Genomic DNA, 20,099 nt, shown 5'->3' on the forward strand with positions numbered 1-20,099 from the left:
TGCTTATTTTGGAGGGTGTTCTTGGATAGAAGAGGGTGCTAAGAACTTTCAAGCCACCTCACTGTTGAGAGTACATCTATTTTTAGTGTGGAAATATTTGAAGTAAAGAAATATGAAGGTTTGATAAAGAGTTTGACTGGGTCTCTTTTGTTATTGTTATTTACATTTGTAAAATTATACTCTGCCTGGTGAGAACCAATAAACTTTGAAAAAGGCATGAAAAGTTTAAAAAGCCATAATCAGTGATACCAAAAAACACTGAACTATATTTATTAGCTCTGGGGCCTAAATAGATCAGTATAGTCATAAGGAAACAGGTGCTTGATGAAAGAAAATATCAGACTTGAGGCAATCTTTATGGCACAATTATTATGTGTTTATTTCATTTAGGAAAATATACAATAGAATATGAGATATGACCTCAAGGAGGTTACAAGAGAATGCCTACCAGATTATCATTTTAGTATGTTTGTGAGACACTGTCTAGGGCTTATTGTTGCTGCTGGTTGTTCGCTAAGCCCAATTTTGTGAGGAAAATAGAATGAAGAAAAAATGGATGGGGAGCAAGGGTAATATGGCTAAAAATATTAAGGCTTTAAAGTCATATATAAAGCAATGCATTCAAAGTTTTTTAAAGCTGGAACCTATAGCTAACATCTGTTTAGGCCCTTTTATTTGGTGAAGAGGAAACTGAGGTCTATCCTGTGAACTGACCCAGCTGATAACTGGAAGGACCAAGACCAGAGCCAGGTTCTCTGATTTCCAGTCTAGTGTCCTTTCACAATTAAGTGCCTTTGAAGGTGAGGTAAATGACTGAAGTCTCCTTATGCCTAAGTTGTGCTAATGAGCCCTAGTTTTCTTTTACAGGTATAGATGGTTTTTAGAATTGACTACCAACATTATACATTTTTTAGCATGAATTTCATCAATTCTAATCTTTCAATCACCACAATAGGATTTATTAGTCTAAAATCTAATGACATATTAGAAAGTGGTGTCAAAACTTAGGTTCACCCATTGCTTCACATTCATATCTTTAACCTATATGAATGATTTACAATTTTTGTATTTCCTTCTTGGCCTCCTCTCAATTTCAGTTTCATACTTCAACTGCTGCATCTCTACCTGTTTTTCCTCTCATGATCTCATCCTCAGCAGGAAGCCAACCTTCCCTCCACATATTCCTATTTCTGTCAATGACACCATCATTCTTCCAGTCACCCAGGTCTGAAATCTTGGCATCCTCTCTCTTTCTTCTTCTTTTTCAATCTAAAGGGTCAACAATTCCTCTGGCTTCTTTCTCAGACATGTGTCTCAATTCCATTCCTTCTTTTAAATTCTATTTTGTACATCGTAACTCAGGTCCTCGTCATGCCACTACCAGCTAATCACAATAACCTGGTTCCATCCCTAGCAACCCTTCCTACAACTACTTTGGGCTGCTCTCTAAATTACTATTAAAACAAAAAACAACTTTGATCAAGTTCAAATTCAAAGCCCTGGACAATGTTGCCCATACTTTTGCAACTTACTCTCACTTTGTTCCACAGAATCATTCTCACTATCAACAATCTAGTTCTTTTTTTCCCCCAAAGCCCACTGGCACCTTTTGCTTGCATGCAATAGATTTTTGTCTCCTCATCTGAAGTTGAATGCACCTGAACCTAAAGTCATCAATTAAAGCAGCAAACCACGAGCCCTCAATATTCCGGAGGTATCTCCTGATAGTCCCACTGAGGCACCTGCAGCCCTCTCTTCCAGAAATATATTTTCCTGTTTATCCCCTTCTCTATTAATTAATTAATTAGTAGAGAATTTATTCCTGTAGGGCTTGAGACAATCTCCCATCTCTTTGTACCCCCAGAGTCTATATTATGAGGACTGAGTTGACAGAATAGGTGGTGCTAACTTGTCAAAAAGATGTTAAGGTTAGCAGAGGACTAGGAGCCACGCGCCTCCTGCCTCAGGACAGGGCAGGGGCGCCCCGCTCAGCCCCACTCCGCGGGCTCCGGGACTCTGGTCGGACGGTCCCTGGAGGACGAAGGCCGGGGAGACCCGAGCTCCTTCCCCACGCCGCGCTAGCTGAGCGTCTGAGCTGCGGCCGGGCTGCGGAGGGCAGGGAGGCCCGCGGTTCAGCGCTCGGAGGTAGGTGGTGCTGTTGCGGCGACTGTCTTCCTCATTGGCGCCGCGCGGAGAGGCGGAATGTTCAACTCCTGACTCCGGCGGAAGCGTGGGAGCTTGCGCCGGCCGCCGTCCCCCGACCCCTGCCCCCGCCCTCGTCGCGCCGGGCCTCTGCGCCCCCCGGCAGCTGCTTGCACCCGGCCCGGGAGCCAGGTAGGGGCCAGGCTGCAGGCCGCGGAGGGAGGCCGGGGAGGAGACGCCAGGCCCGCCGCGCTCGCGAGTTGTCCCGGCGCTTCGGGGCAGAGGCCCTGCCGGGGAGTCCCGCCGGCCGGGAACTTCAAGGGCGCCCCTCCCGCGCGCGGAGGCCCGCCCGGGCGGCGGCGGCGGGAGCCACTGTGCTCGGCGCTCGCTGTGTCGGCGCCTGACCTGCCGCGGCGCGGCCGAGCCCGGTCGGGGAAGTTGGGACAGGTCGGACCGAGAAGTTGGCGCCGGAAGAGCGGGGCGCAGGCTGGAGCGGGTCGGGCTTCGCGGCCGTGGTGGGGGCGACCTGCCGAGCCCGCGACCCCCGGGGCAGCGCCAAGGGGTGGCCTTGCGAGAGTGGGGGGGACGGGCACTCCCCAGACGAAACGCGAGCCTCCCCAACCGGAGCCGGGTGCCGGACTCTTCCCAGCCGAAGTCAGCGTGTGAGGGAGAGAGAACCAACTTCTGCTTTTTTGGGGTACTCTGCCGAGAACGGTGTCCCCACCCAGCGCGGGCGCTCCTTGCCCTTCCGGCCGCGTCCTTGGGCAGCCTGGGCGCCCTCCCCTCCGCCGCCGCCTCCACCTTTCCTTCCGCGCAGCCCAGGGTGTCCGCTGTGCAGATCCTCGAGCTCCCGAAATTTCGTGGGCTCTGAGTCCTGCACCAGGCCCGGAGGTGTGTGCCGAGGCCCCCCGCTATACGCCTCGCTTGCCCATGACAGTTTTCAGAAAAACTTTAATTAAAAACTGGGTAGATGACATCGAATTGCCTAAAAAAAAAAAAAAAAATGGGGGAATCATTGTTAGACTGCCGATAATGTGTGTTTCTGATGCGCCTTGAGATCCCGCATAAGCACTGTTTATGGGGAACTTAATTACTATTTTTGTTGGTTAATAATGAAAGCACACCATTTGGTGGCCCATTCCAACGATTTTACAAAAGCAGACTAATAATGTGCATGAGAATTTTCTGACAGAATGAATTCGAGGGTATTCAAGATAGTTGTCGAAGTATAATCCCATTTTACCTCTAAAGCTTTGGTAAGGACAGCCTTCTCACTTTCCTGACCTAAGGTGAAACCAACAGGCAGGATTCAGTGTATCCACACTGTTTAAAGACAAAAACAAACAAGAGACCAGTTAGTGCCTTTTTTATAGTAGGCCTATCTCCACAGTGAAGTTTCATGTCGTTTCTGATTTTCAAAAAATTGGATGGCTGCATTTTAATTATGGTTTTGGTCATTTGTAGAGCTTTTGTTTTAGATTCCTGCTACAATAGTGAGAGATTTGGGAGATTGTAAATGAATATGAATTTGATTTGTTTGGAAAGAGAGAATTAAGATAAAGAAACATGGTCTTTTGGAGCAATGTGCACTGTTTATTTTAATCTTCATATTTTAATTTCTACTCTAACTTTTGGGGATTATTTTGGAAGTTTTTTTTTAAACTGAAAATGTTTATATAAAAAACTTTAGTGGTAATAATTCCAGAGTAAATGACCATAACACAAAGGTAAGAAGAAAAAAATTTTTTCTTGCCTAGGAAAGCCAATAGATGACTGGTCTCTTCCTTATTCCTTTAGGGGCTACATTAGAACACATTAAGGAGAGAGTAATATCCAAATATTAAGCACGCGGATTTGGATCTAAAAATGGATGGTCAAAGATCTTGGGAACTGAGGGACCTTCTTGCCAAATAAGGAAACTTGGCAAGTTGCACTGTGTATTTTAAGTTAGCACAGAGTGAGTGTTATTGGCAATACATTGGCTCAGTGCCTATCTGGAATAAGCAATGAAACTGACTTTGATAGGGCTTTGGTATAATAAACAGGAGTTACAAAGGGCGTGGAGTGAATAATCATCAGAGAAAACTCTGGAGAAATTATGAAGATGTTTCATGAAAAGAGGTCAGACTTAAAGTGAAGCTATTAGTGTGGAGGAAAGCAAAAGGGACAGTGGATTTTAGAAACTGACAGATTTAGAGGAGAGACTGTGTGTGTGCCTGTGTGTGTGTGTGTTGAACTAGAAAAAGGTGTTTGTGGTGATATAGGAGTTCTTGAAATAAGGCAGCCTTATATCTGTATCCTGAGATGTTGGAAATAAAAATCAATTTGGATCATTTGTTATCCATTTTATTCTGCCCAGGACAGATTGACAGGGTGGGTGTCTTGTCTATCTAAATGTAATAGGAACAGTCAAGACACCTTTAGGTCTTACTGCAGGGAAGATTTAGGCTACTACTTTTGTGGCTATTAACCTTGCCCCGCTACACACAAATAAGCAGAGTTCCAGCTGTGATCAGAAAACTGAACCTGTTAAGGGAAGAGAGCCATAAATGCTATCGCTTAGATTGGTTTGACTGATACATGGGTGCTTTTGTGTCAGACCCTCCTACAGACAGCTGAAGCAACGATTATGCCCTAATAGCAGTTAAATAATCCCAACACAGTAGAAGACTGTGACAACAAAGCAGCCATAGTTGCTAAAAGGAAATTAAAGCCCAAATTGAACTTCAGGTGGATAGTAAGCAACCTGGTAATTACTGTAATAAGAGAAGGGTCTGTTTAAAGGAAAAAAGGAAAATTAGAAGGAGGTGGCAGAATGATGTGGTGGAAAAAAGACATAGGTGGAAAAAAATGATACGAATTTGGAGGCAGACCTGAGTTGAATCCCAGTTGTGTCACTTGTAAATTAGGTAGTCAGCTTGGGCAATTTTTCTACCCTTGATCCTCAATTTCTTCACATGTAAATTGGGTACAGTAGTACCTGCTTCCTAAGGATAAATATATGGGACAGTACATGGAAATGCTTGAGCCAGTCTCTCAAATTTTGGCCACCATAACTGAGTGGTAGAGAGGGGCGTTTCTGTGTCTCAAGCTGTACCCAAAGAAAGCTGCTTGTCCCACCTCTCCTAGCTAAGACTTACCCTTAGTAGCTGGCCCTGCTCTCAAATCACACTTACGTGTAATTGGGGGTGGATAGGCTTTCATTGCTACTCTTCTGCTTTGAGTATAAGGATTTCTAAAGTGGCTCTGTGTACATACCTCTGTGCTTGTAAGCTTTGTAATGTTTTGGGGGAGGATTTGAACATTAATGAATTTAATGTCCATATGAATAATTTGGTAGGTATATGAACAAGGGAAGTTTAAGACTTAGAGGCTACAACTGAAATCATTTGAAGTTATTCTTATAGCTGATATTAAGCACAGCTTGTCTTCTGGGTCCAACACCATTCATTCTTTTTGTACTCATTTCTGGACTTCCATATAGAAAAACCAAAAAGAGAAGGCAAGAATTGTTATCCGTAGATCACAGAGTAAATATCTGCCTATTAAACTTTTCTACCAAAGTGCCTTGTTGTAGTGAAGAAGAAATGTATTCCTTCAGGAGACTGTACATATAGCCATAAGCACCTTCAATGTAAGTGTTTTCTTTAAAATCCTGTATTTAATCTTAAAAATTCTTTCCTCTTTTGTTGTACTTAATTGAGCAAACCAATACAAAAAAAGGACCTGACACAAAAGCACCCATGTGTCAGATAAGCTTATTCCGCCAAATGGTAAAGTAAAATTGACGTTGTAGGGCATGTGTTTATTCATATATCATCTGCACAGTGCTGTGTACTCCACATATGGGAATGTGCATATAAGGAACTTGGGATTGGTGCTAGTAAAGGGTACTTGCACCATTAAGCTTTGCAGCTCAGCCTGCTGCATGGGGTAATGTAATTCCATATGCTAAGAAAAGAATAGGGGTACATCATCATCTGAAGAGTTTTTATAGTTTGTGGTTATTCTCTGGCTTTCAAGATGAAGAGAGCTCTTTGCTTTGAGAATGTGGGAGAAGGAAGAGGAGAGTTGTAGGATGGAAATCTGGAATGTATCTCTCATCCTCCCAGCCCGGGGAAGAGAGTTTCCATTTTTCCATCCTGATGTTAATCATTGCTCTTCATGTTTGCTGTCAGGTTCATGACTGCATTCTCATAACAGAAGGGAGACTCTCAGTACTTCATAGTAGGCTGATTAGTCATCATACATATAGGACTGGAGTGTATCTTGAAGAAGCATCCATTCTGCTCACCCAATTGATGCAGGAATCTCCACTCCATGCCCTCACCTTCCACTGAACACTCAGGGATGGATCACTCATGACTGAGAGGGCAGCATATTTTCTGGTTGGGCAATCTGAAGAACCAGGAATTCTTTCTGTAACTTGTATCCACAGGTAGTTTTGCTTCTGGATCAGCAAAGCGTAATACAGAGTCTTAGTATTCTCTAGTTTTAACATTCCCATTTGTTAATGGTTCACTTTAACATAGGGATGACCAGGCTTTAACACACACATTTAGAGAACATTTGTTCTAGGTTATTAGTCTAAAATTGTACCTTGTTTGTCAGCAGCCAGGAAGGTTAGATACTTTCTATTTGACAGAAAAGTGGTTCCAGGATAGAAACAAGTAATGAGCAGCAACAGGCCCCAAGGATGTGGGGGAGGCTGGTCCAGAAAGTAGGCCTCACCCTATATACCTATGCCTGCTTCCTCCAGCCAACCCCAGTATGCCCCCTCCCTGCTCCCTATTTGACTTAACCCTGGTCTCCTCTTCCTTATGCCATGGCAAGCCCCTGTGGTGGCCCATGACATGAATGTGGCTGTTCCCCTTTTGTAGTTGGCTTGGTTGTAGCAAGACACATTCCACACAGCACTTCTGTGGCATAAGCACCCCCACTGACCACTTACCTGGTCTTCCTTTATTTTATTTCCAGTGACATTTCTGGCAAGGAAGCATGCGATGGAAGTTGACTCATTAATTGCTTTAACTAGAGAGTTTTATTATATGTATGGTAAAGCATAGATTGTTGGTGGTGGGGTGGTGAAACAATAGCTGTTTTGTCTTTTAGACTCTTATTTAAAGTTGGCTTCTGCTGGTTATCCATATCTGAAATTTATTCACTCAGCCCAACATATTCTATGCATGATATGTTGTTTTTTGAGAGCAGTCTTGAAGGAAATATTGATGATAGACACAGTGTAGTTATTTATTGATCGAATGCCTAATCTCCTTTAGCTAGTCTTGTAGCTCTTATCTTTTTAAGTGATTTAAAAAAAAAATGACCTAGTAGAACAGCATTTTTGTTCAGTAATAGAGTCTTTGAATCCTTGACCCTGACCTGACATTATGGAGAACTACACCAAACCAGAGCTACCCCTCCTGCACCCCACCTCTTTTTTTTGGTATCAGGGTTTGAACCCAGGGGCACTTCACCACTGAGCCACATCCCCAGCCCTTTTCATGTTTTTATTTTGAGACAGGGTTTTGCTAAATTGCTTAGAGCCTCGCTAAGTTGCTGAGGCTGGCTTTGAACTTGTGATCTTCCTCCTTAGCCTCCTAAGCTGCTGCAATTAGAGGTTTGCACCACCATGCCTGACTTCTCCATTTTTTGAATGTAAGACTCTTACCAAAACAACAACACCAATGATTCCAAGTAGTATCATTTTATTTATACATGAAGAAGAGCACATTTAATTTATTTACCGTCTATGTGAAGGAGGCTGAAATAACACCAGTATACATGAATATTAGGGCAGCAAGGTTGGCAGTTGAGGGCCAAAGGCTATTTTGAAAAATCTTTTTAAAAAACCTTATCCAGGTCATGATAAAACAAATTAGTTTTTTTTTCCTAATTGAATCAGAAATAAACTTATAACTTTGTGAAGAAGGGGGGAAAGGAAAGTATAAATTAGGGATAGTAAGAGAGGAAGGAGCCAGGTGTGGTGGCACCCACCTGTAAGCCCAGTGACTAGAGAGACTGAGGCAGGAGGATCCCAAGTTCAAGGGCAGCTTCAGCAATATAGTAAGACCTTATCTCAAAAAAATAAAAAGGACTGGGGATGTAACTTAGTGGTAGATAACACACAGGTTCCACTCTAGTATGGCCCCCATTCCCCCCAAAAAATCTAAATTCAGAAATTGTAGGCCCATGTACACTAAAAGGTAGAAACATCCAGAGAATGTCCAAAGTTCCCTTATTTCTAATAAAATTAATCCTTTTATCAAGTAGACTTAATTATTTTTTAAAATTATGATGTTAGGTTATTTGATGAATCAGGTTACAGTTTTCCAGAATTAGGTGTCCATGTAATAGGCAGTAGATAAGATCTGAAAGAACAGTGCCACCATGGAAGGTGTGTACTCTCGGGCTCAACCACAGTGAGTGCTGTGATTGAATAAACAGGTTCTAGAAATGCTAATATCTAAAAAGTGCAAAAAAAAAAAAAGTACTACATTTTAATAACTACATATTCTCTCTGGGAAAAATAAGTAAAAACTATAATTGCTAATGAAATAGATCTGACAAAAATGAAAAATGACAAGAAAATAAAGGGCAACAAAGAGAGGAGTTAGGAAAAATGAAAATAAAGAAAATTACATGAAAAGGATTTATAGACCAATAGTATTTATTTATTAATAATTTCCCTGCAAAAGTAATGGAAAGATAAAAGAAAACAATTTTTAAAATGGGGAGAGGAAAACTATCAAGGAAAGCATACCTGACCATGAAGACTGAAGGAATAGATGGCTAAATATGTTGTTATTAAAAAAAAAAAAAAGAAAACAATGATTTCCATTTATTGTGTGTATACTATGTACTGGGCACCAAGGAAGGCACTTTCACATCATCTCCCACTTTCTAAATTATATGCAGAAAAGTTATTATTGCTAGTGAGAAAACAGAGAGCAAAGAGGCTTAGTATTTTGCCCAAGGTCTAATAGCTTATACGTTTGGATTTGCTGCTAGATCTAGTAGGGCTCCTTCCCCTGGACTGTGCTACTTCTTGCTGAAATATCTGTTGTTTGAAACTAAAACTTTTCAAGGAGGTCAAGAAATACAGTGTATACTTAAAAATAACTTTTGGACTATCAATCATGGGACATTAAATGGGAGGAATTTAGAAGATTGAAAACTTTTTAAAAAGTGGAATAATACTCCTTTTAAGGTTTCTAATTTTCATATGACTATTTTTGATAATTAATGATGCTGTATATGTTTTCATTCATTTAGTAGTTAAATTTTTGTTTTGATTTTAATTTAAGAAAAATTTTAGGTTAAAAATATTTGGCATATTACTCAAGTATTCACATGATTGGACCCAACCACATTGTTAGGATCTTCAGAGTTGTGCCATCTTTCTATTCTTTGATTTATTCTGATACTACTGCTCTAGTTTACCCCTCAGTGTTGTGTGATAGATAGTATTTAAAACAGCTTTGCCAGTGCTAAAAAGTTAGTACTGAAAATTGGTACATGGAGAAAAATTGCTTTTTTGGTGTAAAGCAATTTTTTATCATGGTGAGTTGAAAACAGTGTATGTGATTTGGTACCCTGTGTAAATAAACCTACACAGATGACTCGCCACTGGTGTACTCAGTTTGAAAAACTGGAACATAATTTGGTCAGGTAGCAGTCTTCCCCAAGATGCTCTAGTTATAACTGACATACAACTCAGATTTTTTTATTCTTCTGGTAATAAACCAGAAGAAGGTATGTATGCATACACACATGTATATGTGTGTATATATATATATATATTTTTTTTTTTTTCTGACATTCATATGGGTATGGGAATAGAAACCTCAACCAAGTTTTTCAGCTAAGTGCACAATGCTTTGCCAAGCTCACTAGACACCCTAGAATTGTTAGTCTCTTCAGTATCAGATGGGACTTAATTTTTTTACAGTCTCAATAAAACATTCAAGTAATTGCATGGTTCCATTCATGTATTGCCAATTCCCAAATGGCAGGGTGTATCACAATGTGAGTAACTGTGACTCTGGGAAGAACATGACTAGTTGCCTCATGTGAAGTGGTGAAGATCCTGGAGAATGGTGCTTCTACATGGGGTTAGATTAATTCCTATTGATCTCATCCTGGTTCAGATCTATACCTTTGTTTTGAAAAGGATTTCCCTAGTCCTCGAGACTCAGAGGGACCTTGTGAAGATCCACACACTCTCCTCAATCTCCCAGAAAGCCTAGGTAGCAGTTTCCAAATCAGGATTTGCTTCAGAATCCTCTGAGGGCACTTGTAAAATCTACAGGTCTCAGATTTTACTTAATTTGATTGAAATCTTTGAAAACTAGATCTTTGAAATCTAGCTGATCTTTGAAAACTAGATGATTGAAATCTTTGAAAACTAGCTGCAAAATGCACAATGAAAGAATAACCAGAAACTATTAATTTTTTCAAATGTTTTGAATGGAAAAGGTACACACTGTGTGCCTGGTTATGTACAGGGTGCCAAATAACCAGATGGTAATGGAAGTGAGTTTGGAAATGTATGCCTGTTGGGAATTTAGTGGGAAAGATGAATGGATTTAGAAAGATGCTGTGGTACAGAAGAGAAAGAATATAAAGTTTTCTTAAGGGGGCTCAAAGAGGTACCCTGCACACAAGTTTGTTGGGCAGAGACAGGCATTTGAAGTAGAGACACTAGCCTGTGCAAAATATGGAGGCGTGAGATAGTTCAGCACACGTGGGGAGCTGCTAGCTGTTCTTCAGGTGCATATGTGCAGTGAGAAGACATGAAGAAAGAGTGGCTCTAAATGGTAAAGGAACAACACCAGAAAATTTCCTGGAATCAAAGACATGAGTTACAGATAGCTGAGTTCAAATTTTCTATCAGCATTTAAGAAAGACTCACCCCTAAGCATGTCCCAATAAAACTTGGAGTTCCAGGGATGAATAGAGGATCCTAAAAGCTTTCAGAGAGATAAAATCATGTAAAAGGGATTACTTATAAGAGTAGTATCAGACTCTTCAATAACCACGTTAGAAACAAGAAGAAAAAGAAGCAATACCTTGAAAATTATACGGAAAGTGGTTTTCTACACAGAATTGCATATTCAGCCAGGCTACCAATGAAGACATTTCAGAATACACAGGTTCTTAAAAAGAGTTGCATTCTGTGAATTCTGTCCAGGTATCTAATGGGAGGGATGTTGTCAAAACACAGAAATAAACCAAGAAAGAGAAAATGGAAGATCCAAGGACAGGGATTGCCTCAAAAGAAAAAGGTGAGGGAAAATTCTTGAATGGTAGCAAAGGGAAGGCCTAGTCTAGGTCAGGCTTAGAGAGCAGCCATTCCAGCCACACTGAAGCAGGATGAGGTGTACAGAGAAAATGTCTCCAAGAAAAAAAATAGAACCCTCACCCGCTACACCAAAAAAAAGAAGAAGAAAGAAAGAACCTGCTATTTTCAGTTAATTAAGAGACATTTTTCAGTTCTTGAAAGAGTTGATAAGGTGAGTATTATTAGGAATATAGCCTTTTTATGTTAGGAATATAAAAAGCTAAATAAATAACAAATGACAAAAAACAGGATAACTAATAACTTTAGAAGAGACAAAATGTTATTCAAGAAGGGAAATGTAAGCATTAAATCCTGTATAGCACTGCAGAATATAATATTTACTTTGTCAGACTACTATACACTCTGCATATTTACTTAACCAAATGTTACAGTATGATTGAAAACAGGATTGGGCAAGTGTGACATTTGTATGCCTGGTGGTGAATGAAGGATGATATAGGAAAACTAAATCCTTATTTTTCATGGGGGTAAATTAATAGATATTATCTAAAATGTGGAAAAATCAAGAAATGGCAATATAAGCTTATTGTTTAGAAATGTGGAGCTAAATACCAGAAAGAAATACTGAAGAATTTGAAATTAGTTGCCTCTGGAGAGTGAGAATTAGATGTGGGGAACAGTAGGGCAAAAGACTTAATGTTTCATAGTTTTATAGTCCCATTTCATTTTTTATGATTGTTAATTAAGAAAAAAATATAGACATAGCATCTGTAACATGAGAAAATCTTGCACATGTATTTTGCATTTTGTTAAACAAATTTTTTAGCTTAAGTATGTTCCTACCTTTGGCACAGTCCTAAATTTTATCCAAACTTTCTTTTGTACAATTAACTGAGTATGAATTGTAGCAAAAGCCGGTAGGATGAATATTATTTTAGTCTATAACTGGATACATGGTTCCCCCAAACTCCCAATTTTTTTGTGGACCTCTTCTAAATTTTAGAGGATAGACAAACCCACTCTTTCCCTTTCTTGCCGTCTCACCAAAGTAGAGCACAGTTTGGCTTGTGCAAGAAATCAGCTTTCCTTAATGACCTGATGTTCCTAGTCATCTGCATATTAAGATCTCTGAGCTGACTGTGTACATTATTCTGAGCCTCAAGTTGTTTATGGAGAAAATCTGGTGAATTTATATTGATACAAACTGACCCTCAACCTTTTTATTTTGAAAAAGAAATCAAATCTCACAGAAAAAAATTTTACCTAGATTTGTCAGTTCTTAACATTTTGCTACATTGCTTTCTCTCTCCCCCTCATCCTCCCCCCCCCACCCACACACATAATTTTTGGAAGGTGGGGCCAGGTATGATGCCCGAATCATTTACCTGGTCATTCTTAGTGGAGAATAGGAAGACTCCTCAAACCACAGAAAATATCATTGTAATAATCTCTAGGAGGGGTAGTGTGTTACTCTGGAAACAAACATAATATTTTTTAAAACATCCTTGGCAGTGTTCTTTGGATGACTTAATATATTGTAATCAAGGGCAAATTTTTTACTCTTTAATTAAGTTCTGCTACAGTTACAGTTCAGGAAGCCACATTTGGAAAATACTTGGCCAACTTTTCTATCATTTCTAAGCTGGAAGTATGTTATGGGAGTTTAAGCATTGACTGTGCATTTTGTTGGCAGCATTTTGGCTGGGCTGGTGCGGGATGCTCCGTGGCTTAGGTTATGTGTATTAGAGGTGGCCAACCACAGCTGCCAGGAGAGCTGTGCTAGCTTGCTGTTGAAAGACGCTTCCCGTTTGTCAGGCTTCCTGATAGGAGACCTGGTGACACAGTAGCCTTTAGGCAGAGCTCTTTGGGATACGGGTGTAGGAAGTGCTGCTACAGGTTTTGTTGGGGGGAAATCTGAGCCATTTCTCTGTGGACAGCTGCATTTCAAAATCTGGACAAGTTGCCGTTGAATTTTGCACGGGCTGCCAGAGTGAGTGTTTTTATTTTGATTTGTCTTGCTTTTCTTCTTCCTAAGTGATCATGGCCTTTCTGGAAGTTTCAGAGGACTCATTATTCACCATCTAAAGTAAGATTCAAAGGAGTTTTCAAACTTATTTATAATTCAATTTTTTCTTTCTTCCTACAGATTTTGTGGAAGTATACTACTTTGTCATTATGAGATGTCGTCTCTCGGTACCTCCTTTGTGCAAATTAAATTTGATGACTTGCAGTTTTTTGAAAACTGCGGTGGAGGAAGTTTTGGGAGTGTTTATCGAGCCAAATGGATATCACAGGACAAGGAGGTGGCTGTAAAGAAGCTGCTCAAAATAGAGAAAGAGGTAAAAAATCTTTTCCTTCTATCAGAAATGTTCATGACAGCACTTATATAAGCTCTTCTACCTAGAGATAGAGGGTCACAGAACTGCAAGGGACCTAGCAAGGTCTTTGGGGCTGATCCATGAGGCCGTTTCCCAATTTCCATTCTGGGAACCCCATAAATAGAAATTATTGCAGCGTGTGCTTTAGGGTTGAGTTCTACTAGGGGTCATCTGAAGTGAAAGGATTTTTTTTTCATGACATGGAAGAACCTTGTTCTCTGAGCTGGCTCTCCTGGAGTTCAGGGTTTTTCACTTCCGAAGGCAGCCAACAGGGGTCAGTAAAGAGTAATGTGTAATGTTTTCATCCCCTTTTATATATTCTTGATTTTGTGGTCCTTGGGAGTTGTCGTTTAAAAAATAAAAATCAATGTTTTTCTACTGAAATAGGCAGTACTGGCTTCTTGTATTTCACCTCTATTTAAGGCTAGACAGAGAGCTGCCCTGCTTTGTAAAATCAGAAAAGGGCCTTGGTTTTCAGAGTATGGGATTCCTGCTGATTGCAGATGGGCTCTGAATTCTGAGACCTTTCATCTTTCTTAGTAATATGGCCCAACATGGTCCACAAATTCAGTTTGGTACTTCAAGAATAAATCTACTTTCAGAGCTGACCTATGGGGCTCAGCTGAACTAATTTTTGTTTTTAGTGCTTTTTAAAATTTTGAATGTATTTTAACTGATGCATTAAAAACATAAAAATTACACATATTTTGGGGGTACTCGGTAATGTTTTGATATGATACATGTACATAATATGTAATGTTTCAATCAGCTTAAACATGTCCATCTCCTTACACATTGTCATTTCTTTATGGTGAAAACATTCAAAACCCTTTCTTTCAGCTTTTTGAAATATACACGATGTTATCATTACTGTCATCCTACTAATAACTTTTAATTCCTAGCTCTGGAACTTGTTTTGGTCATTTCTGTTTATGTCTGGTTTTAGCTAATTATTGTTCTTTCCATTATCCTTTTAAAGTGAACTTTTCTATAAATATCCTTTAATCTCCTGAGTGATTTTATTTTTTTCCCCATTAATTGTTGTCAGTAAACCGTAGCAATTGATTAGAGAAGGAAACCCAAGTGGGAGCATTTTGTGGATTTTCTTCCAGCAACCTCTATCATGCTGATTACCAGCCATGTTTCCCATCATTGAAGTTGGGTTAGAAGGACTAAGATACCTCTATATTAGGGTGTCTGTAAGTTTTAGAAAGCATTAACAAGTGAAAACTTTCAAAGCTGGTGTATGTAAAACAGAAGGGTCCTGGCTAGAAAAAATTTGTTCTCTTTCCTCCCACTTCTTGATCAAGAAAAAATTTTCAGAGTAGCTAAGTAATAAGGCCATTTCTTACTCTTGACTAAACCCTTTATGTAGTAAACTTTGCATTATTGTCCCCATTTTATAGAATGGGAAATATAGTTAAGATGTCCCAGGAGGGGCAATTGAAATTCAGGAAGCCAGACCCCTATTTTTTAGTATTTAACTCTGAAATTTCTAGTTGATCAGGCAAGAATAGAAAATAAACAATTCTATCTGCTTGTATTGAAAGAAGTTTATGATAATATTTTTAAGCTTAAGTCATGGAACTTCAATACAATGAACATGTTCTTACATGATTATTGGATTTGAAAAAGGATATTATAAGACAGAAAACATATTTTGATAGGAAATATCAGTTGCAGTCCATTTACTCCCTACCCTGCAAAAATTCATTTGTAATACTTTTTCTACAATGTTTGAGAGAGACAAGAAAATTCATAGGACAAGAAGGAATTGGAAACTTCCAAATCTTGCTTTTGTTTAGGTATTTAACCTAAGTGTGTACAGTTCACAAATGGAGTGTATTACTATAAACTGCAAGGGCATAACTCATAAACTTGTAGGTAGGGGCTTGGGCTAGTAATGGAGCGATCATTATCATTATCTTGTGGCAAAGCACCACCATAAGTGCTGAATCAGCATGAGTTTAACATGTGAACAGTTTTGGCTAGGTGCTGGCAGTTATTGGAAAAGAAGTATGCATTTCTTGTGGAAATTGTTGTTATACTTTATGAAATATGTATTGGCTACTGCCTGTACATAAAACATTATTTTATCATGTTTTCTAAATGATAAAATAAAGGTAATAAGCTCTGAATTTTTTTCTGATTTATAAATTCAATCCCTTGTTACTTGGTCATTTTTTGCCAGTGAGTTTGTGAAGGAACAGAACATTTAGTAAAATATTTATAACTCACTTCATATGACTCTTAAGAATGACTTGACATCAGACTAAATGCATGTTTTGTGAACTTAGTGAAATATGGAGGAAACATATACCAAATGCTTGACTTTGCTTATGTGGGAGGGTAAAGAAAGACAATTTGCTTCCACTTTGTTTGAAGACCTCTAGTTTAATGAGTTGCTTTCCATTGTTGTAGTGAGTATATATTACTTTTCTAGTGGTGGGGGGAGAAAACCAGCATTTAGTTAAAATTCTCTTTAAAACTTCATTTTCGGGCTGAGGTTGTGTCTCAGCGGTAGAGCGCTCGCCTCGTGTAGAGTGCTCACCTTGCATGCGCAAGACCCTGAGTTCAATCCTTAACACCACGTAAAAATAAATAAGTGAAATAAAGGTATTGTGTCCAACTACAACTAAACTTCATTTTCAAAAGCCTTTTAAGCTTAGAGAAAAATGACAGTAATACCATGAACTTGAGTATGTCCTGTCCCTAAACTCACCCCTTAGTAACATTTTACATTTGCTTTCTCTCTCTCTCTCTATATATATACACATTATTGATTTATATGTAATCATATTTATTTTTGTTAAACCATGAGAATAAATTCCAGATGTTATAAAACTTTATGCATAAATACTTCAACATCTCTCAATATATAACTACAGTACAATTAAAAAATTCTTATTTTATTATCCAATCTATATTCAGGTTCTTCCACTTATCCCGTTAGCCTTTTATGGCAGTTTTTTTCCAACCCAGGCTCCAATTCAGGATGACAGATTGCATTTAATTAGCATTATCTATTTAGTCTGTTTTAGTCTGGAATAGTTTCTTTGCCTTTGTCTTTTAAGACTTTGACATATTTTTAAAAGTACAGCACAGTTGTTTTACAGAATGTTCCTCGTTTTGAGTTTTTCTGATTTTCCCCTCACTTACTGTAAGTGTGTGAAGTTTGACTAAGAATGCTGCATTGGTCATGTGTCTTTGGCAGTCCTCCCTGTGGCTTCATGGGAATTGCATGATGTCAGTTTATCCCATTATGGGTGATGGTAAGTTTGAACCCTTGGTGAAGAGAAGTTCATCCAGTTAGTTTAAACCCTTGGTGAAGAAAAGTTCATAGTTTTTCCACATTAAAAATATCCATTTTCCCTTTGTAATTAATAAGTAAGCTGCAGGTAGATCTTTGAGGTTGTAAATGTCTTTGCTCAACAAAGCACCTTTTTAGTATCCATTGATGATTCTTGATTGAGTTAAATATTATGACAGTTTATGAAGTAGAAAGCAAAAAGTTCCCTCCTTACAAGTTTTCCTAACTTATTTCTTCCTCTATTTATTTATTTATTTACTCACTCATATATTTATTTATTATTTGACTATAGGTTTAAAGGTTTTTGATATTCAAAGTGTTTGAGTCTGTTACTATTGTTACTCTTTTTTCTTTCTTTTTTTTTTGGTGGGGGGTATTGGGGATTGAACTCAGGGGTATTCGGCCACTGAGCCACATCCCTAGCCCTATTTTTTTGTATTTTATTAGAGATAGGGTCTCACTGAGTTGCTTAGTGCCTCACTAAATTGCTGAGACTGGCTCTGAACTTGCAATCCTCCTGCCTCAGCCTCCTGAGCCTCTGGGATTACAGGTGTGCACCACTGCTCAGGCTTGTTACTCATTTTTGTATTTAAATGGTCACAAAGTTAGCAAGTAAGAGCTCCTTCAGACTGGCTCCTGTGTCTTTTTGATATCCTCTCCTCTCCTTAATTTTTTAAAAATATTTTTTAGTTGGACACAATACCTTTATTTTGTTTACTTATTTTCATGCGGTGCTGAGAATTGAACCCAGGGCCTTGCATATGCTAGGCTGGTGCACTCCTGCTGAGCCACAACCCCAGCCCCTCCTCTCCTTAATTTTTTTTGAACATTTATTTTTTAGTTGAACACAATACCTTTATTTTGTTTATTTTTATGTGGTGCTGAGGATCGAACCCAGGGCCTCACATGTGCTAGGCGAGCACTCCACTGCTGAGCCACAACCCCAGCCCCTCCTTAATTTTTAATGATACTCTTTCTGGCACAAAAAGATGTTCTAAAGAACACTCATTGCCAATTCCTGTAGTCAGCCATTCCATCAGGAAGCCTAGAGTTGGTATGGCTGGGTTAGGAATCAAGATTCATTGACTACTAGGATTGTCTATTTTAGACTTTTTTTAAAATATTTTTTTAGTTGTCAATGGACTTTATTTTTTTTTATATGTGGTGCTGAGAATCGAACCCAGCATCTCACACAATCCCAGCCCTAGACTTATCTTTTTTAAAGAGTCTTTGTCCTTACAGCAGAAGTGAAGGCATTAGATAAATTGTATTTGTGAAAGCATTTAATTTAAAATTTAAAATCATCCCTCTGCATAGGTAGGATCTGTGATACACTGCTATTCTTTCTGAGTTTAGCAAAATGTATCACAGAAAAAAAATATTTAAATGTTTATTTCTTTGAGGCAGAAATCTTACTTATACAACTTTATCCTAAAGAAATAATCAGAGATGTACAGAAATATGGATATAATAGAGTATCTCTGGTGTAGAATAGTGAAGAATTGGAAACAACAGATGATGCTATAGCCATATAATGAAATTTCATTCCATCTAGAAAAGTATTTTAAAGTTTAGAAAAACACTTATAATATATTGGTTGCTAAGTAGTGAAAGCAAGTTCAAAACATTATATATAATACGATACCAAGCATGTGCTTGATGTCTGTATGTCGCGTCTTTTTTTCTTTAACATTGGAGTTTTTCTATGATACTTTCATATTTCCTTTTCCCTAACATTTTATTTTGAAAACTTTCTTTTTTTTCACCTACTTGTTGAGCTTATTTTTTTTTCTTTCTTTTTTTATTTGTTTGAATTAGTTACACATGACAGCACAATGATCTTGACAACTTTCAAAAGTAAAATTTCAAGGGGTTTTACAGTGGATGTCTATCTACATACCATGGAGAGTCTACCATTGATATAATTACTAACTCGATCACATGTGTAGCCAGCTGTCTATCCTCTCACCTCTCAGTTCATTTTGATGCAGTTCAACTAATTTACAAAATCAGTATATTTCCCCTTAAATAGTTTATTTAAGTACATTTTTCTTTTGTGGCAAAATTTATATACAAGGAACTACATAGGTTGCTAGATTTGAGAAATGTGGATATCATATGACACCTGTAATTACTTTTTTTATTATTATTTTAATATTTATTTATTTTTTAGGTGTAGATGGATACAACACAATGCCTTTATTTTTATGTGGTGCGGAGGATCGAACTTGGGTCCCGCCAGTGCTAGGGGAATGCTCCACTGCTGAGCCACAGTCCCAGCCCCCTGTATTTACTTTTATAATCAGAAAAATTCAATGGAAAAAGTATAGCTCTAATAGTTTGTTACTGACTAAAGAGGTTCAAGTAAGTTGAGTTTTATAAACCTCTTTCACACATGAATTTTCTAGTCTCATATGTACCTCTAAAAATTTAGTTTTTACTTTTGCGTTGCTTTTCTATAGCAGGACTACCAGAGCACAGTGGCAGTTGAGCTTGTTTACATTGTTGTAGATTTACTTACAGTGCACAGTTTATTTTTGTTTGAAACAAATGTTTTAAACAGGAAAAAAAATATGATCTTAAGAATAAATACCTAAGGTAAGAATAGAAACCTTTATTGATTCTTGGGAAAGGCCAGAGGAGTTGGAATAGAACTGAACTGCTTTGGCAGAAATTGAAGTAAGGAGGGGAGGTGCCAAAGAAAGACACTGTGATTGCAGTGTCTTATGAGAACTACTTACCCTGAGTAGAACCAGCCCCATACTACACTGCAAAGAGTTCACCAGCTCTCCAAAAAAAGCTTTGAGAAGGATTAATCACACAGCTTAATTTTACTCTGGCAGTAGATTTGATGATGTGTTGAATCAGACATGTCTGCATGTTTTTTGTTTTTTGTTTGTTTTCTCTGGGAAGATGGAAACCTGAAAGCCTTTATGTTAACTTGAAATTTGTTGATATTCAGCGG

General features: G+C 38.6%; 1 protein-coding gene across 5 annotated transcripts in view; it reads left to right on the plus strand.

The window, feature by feature from the left end:
* The first annotated feature begins 2,006 nt into the window (after positions 1-2,006).
* The window catches only part of Map3k20 (mitogen-activated protein kinase kinase kinase 20), a 170,231-nt gene continuing 152,138 nt past the window's right edge, over positions 2,007-20,099 (plus strand). Inside the window, exons 1-2 of one of the 5 annotated variants that reach the window (XM_046447168.2) lie at positions 2,007-2,145; positions 13,593-13,785. In XM_046447168.2, the coding sequence (XP_046303124.1) occupies positions 13,627-13,785 (159 nt within the window). In that variant the 5' untranslated portion in view covers positions 2,007-2,145; positions 13,593-13,626. Of the gene's footprint in view, positions 2,146-2,184; positions 2,335-2,884; positions 3,034-12,806; positions 13,437-13,592; positions 13,786-20,099 lie in introns of those variants that run through there. The other 4 variants (XM_046447169.2, XM_046447167.2, XM_046447166.2 and 1 more) reach the window with 4 other exon arrangements.

Source organism: Marmota monax, unplaced genomic scaffold, assembly GCF_021218885.2.
Source record: "Marmota monax isolate L192 unplaced genomic scaffold, Marmota_monax_Labrador192_F-V1.1 WCK01_AAM20220418_F8-fsc00007, whole genome shotgun sequence".
Taxonomy (NCBI): Eukaryota; Metazoa; Chordata; class Mammalia; order Rodentia; family Sciuridae; genus Marmota; species Marmota monax.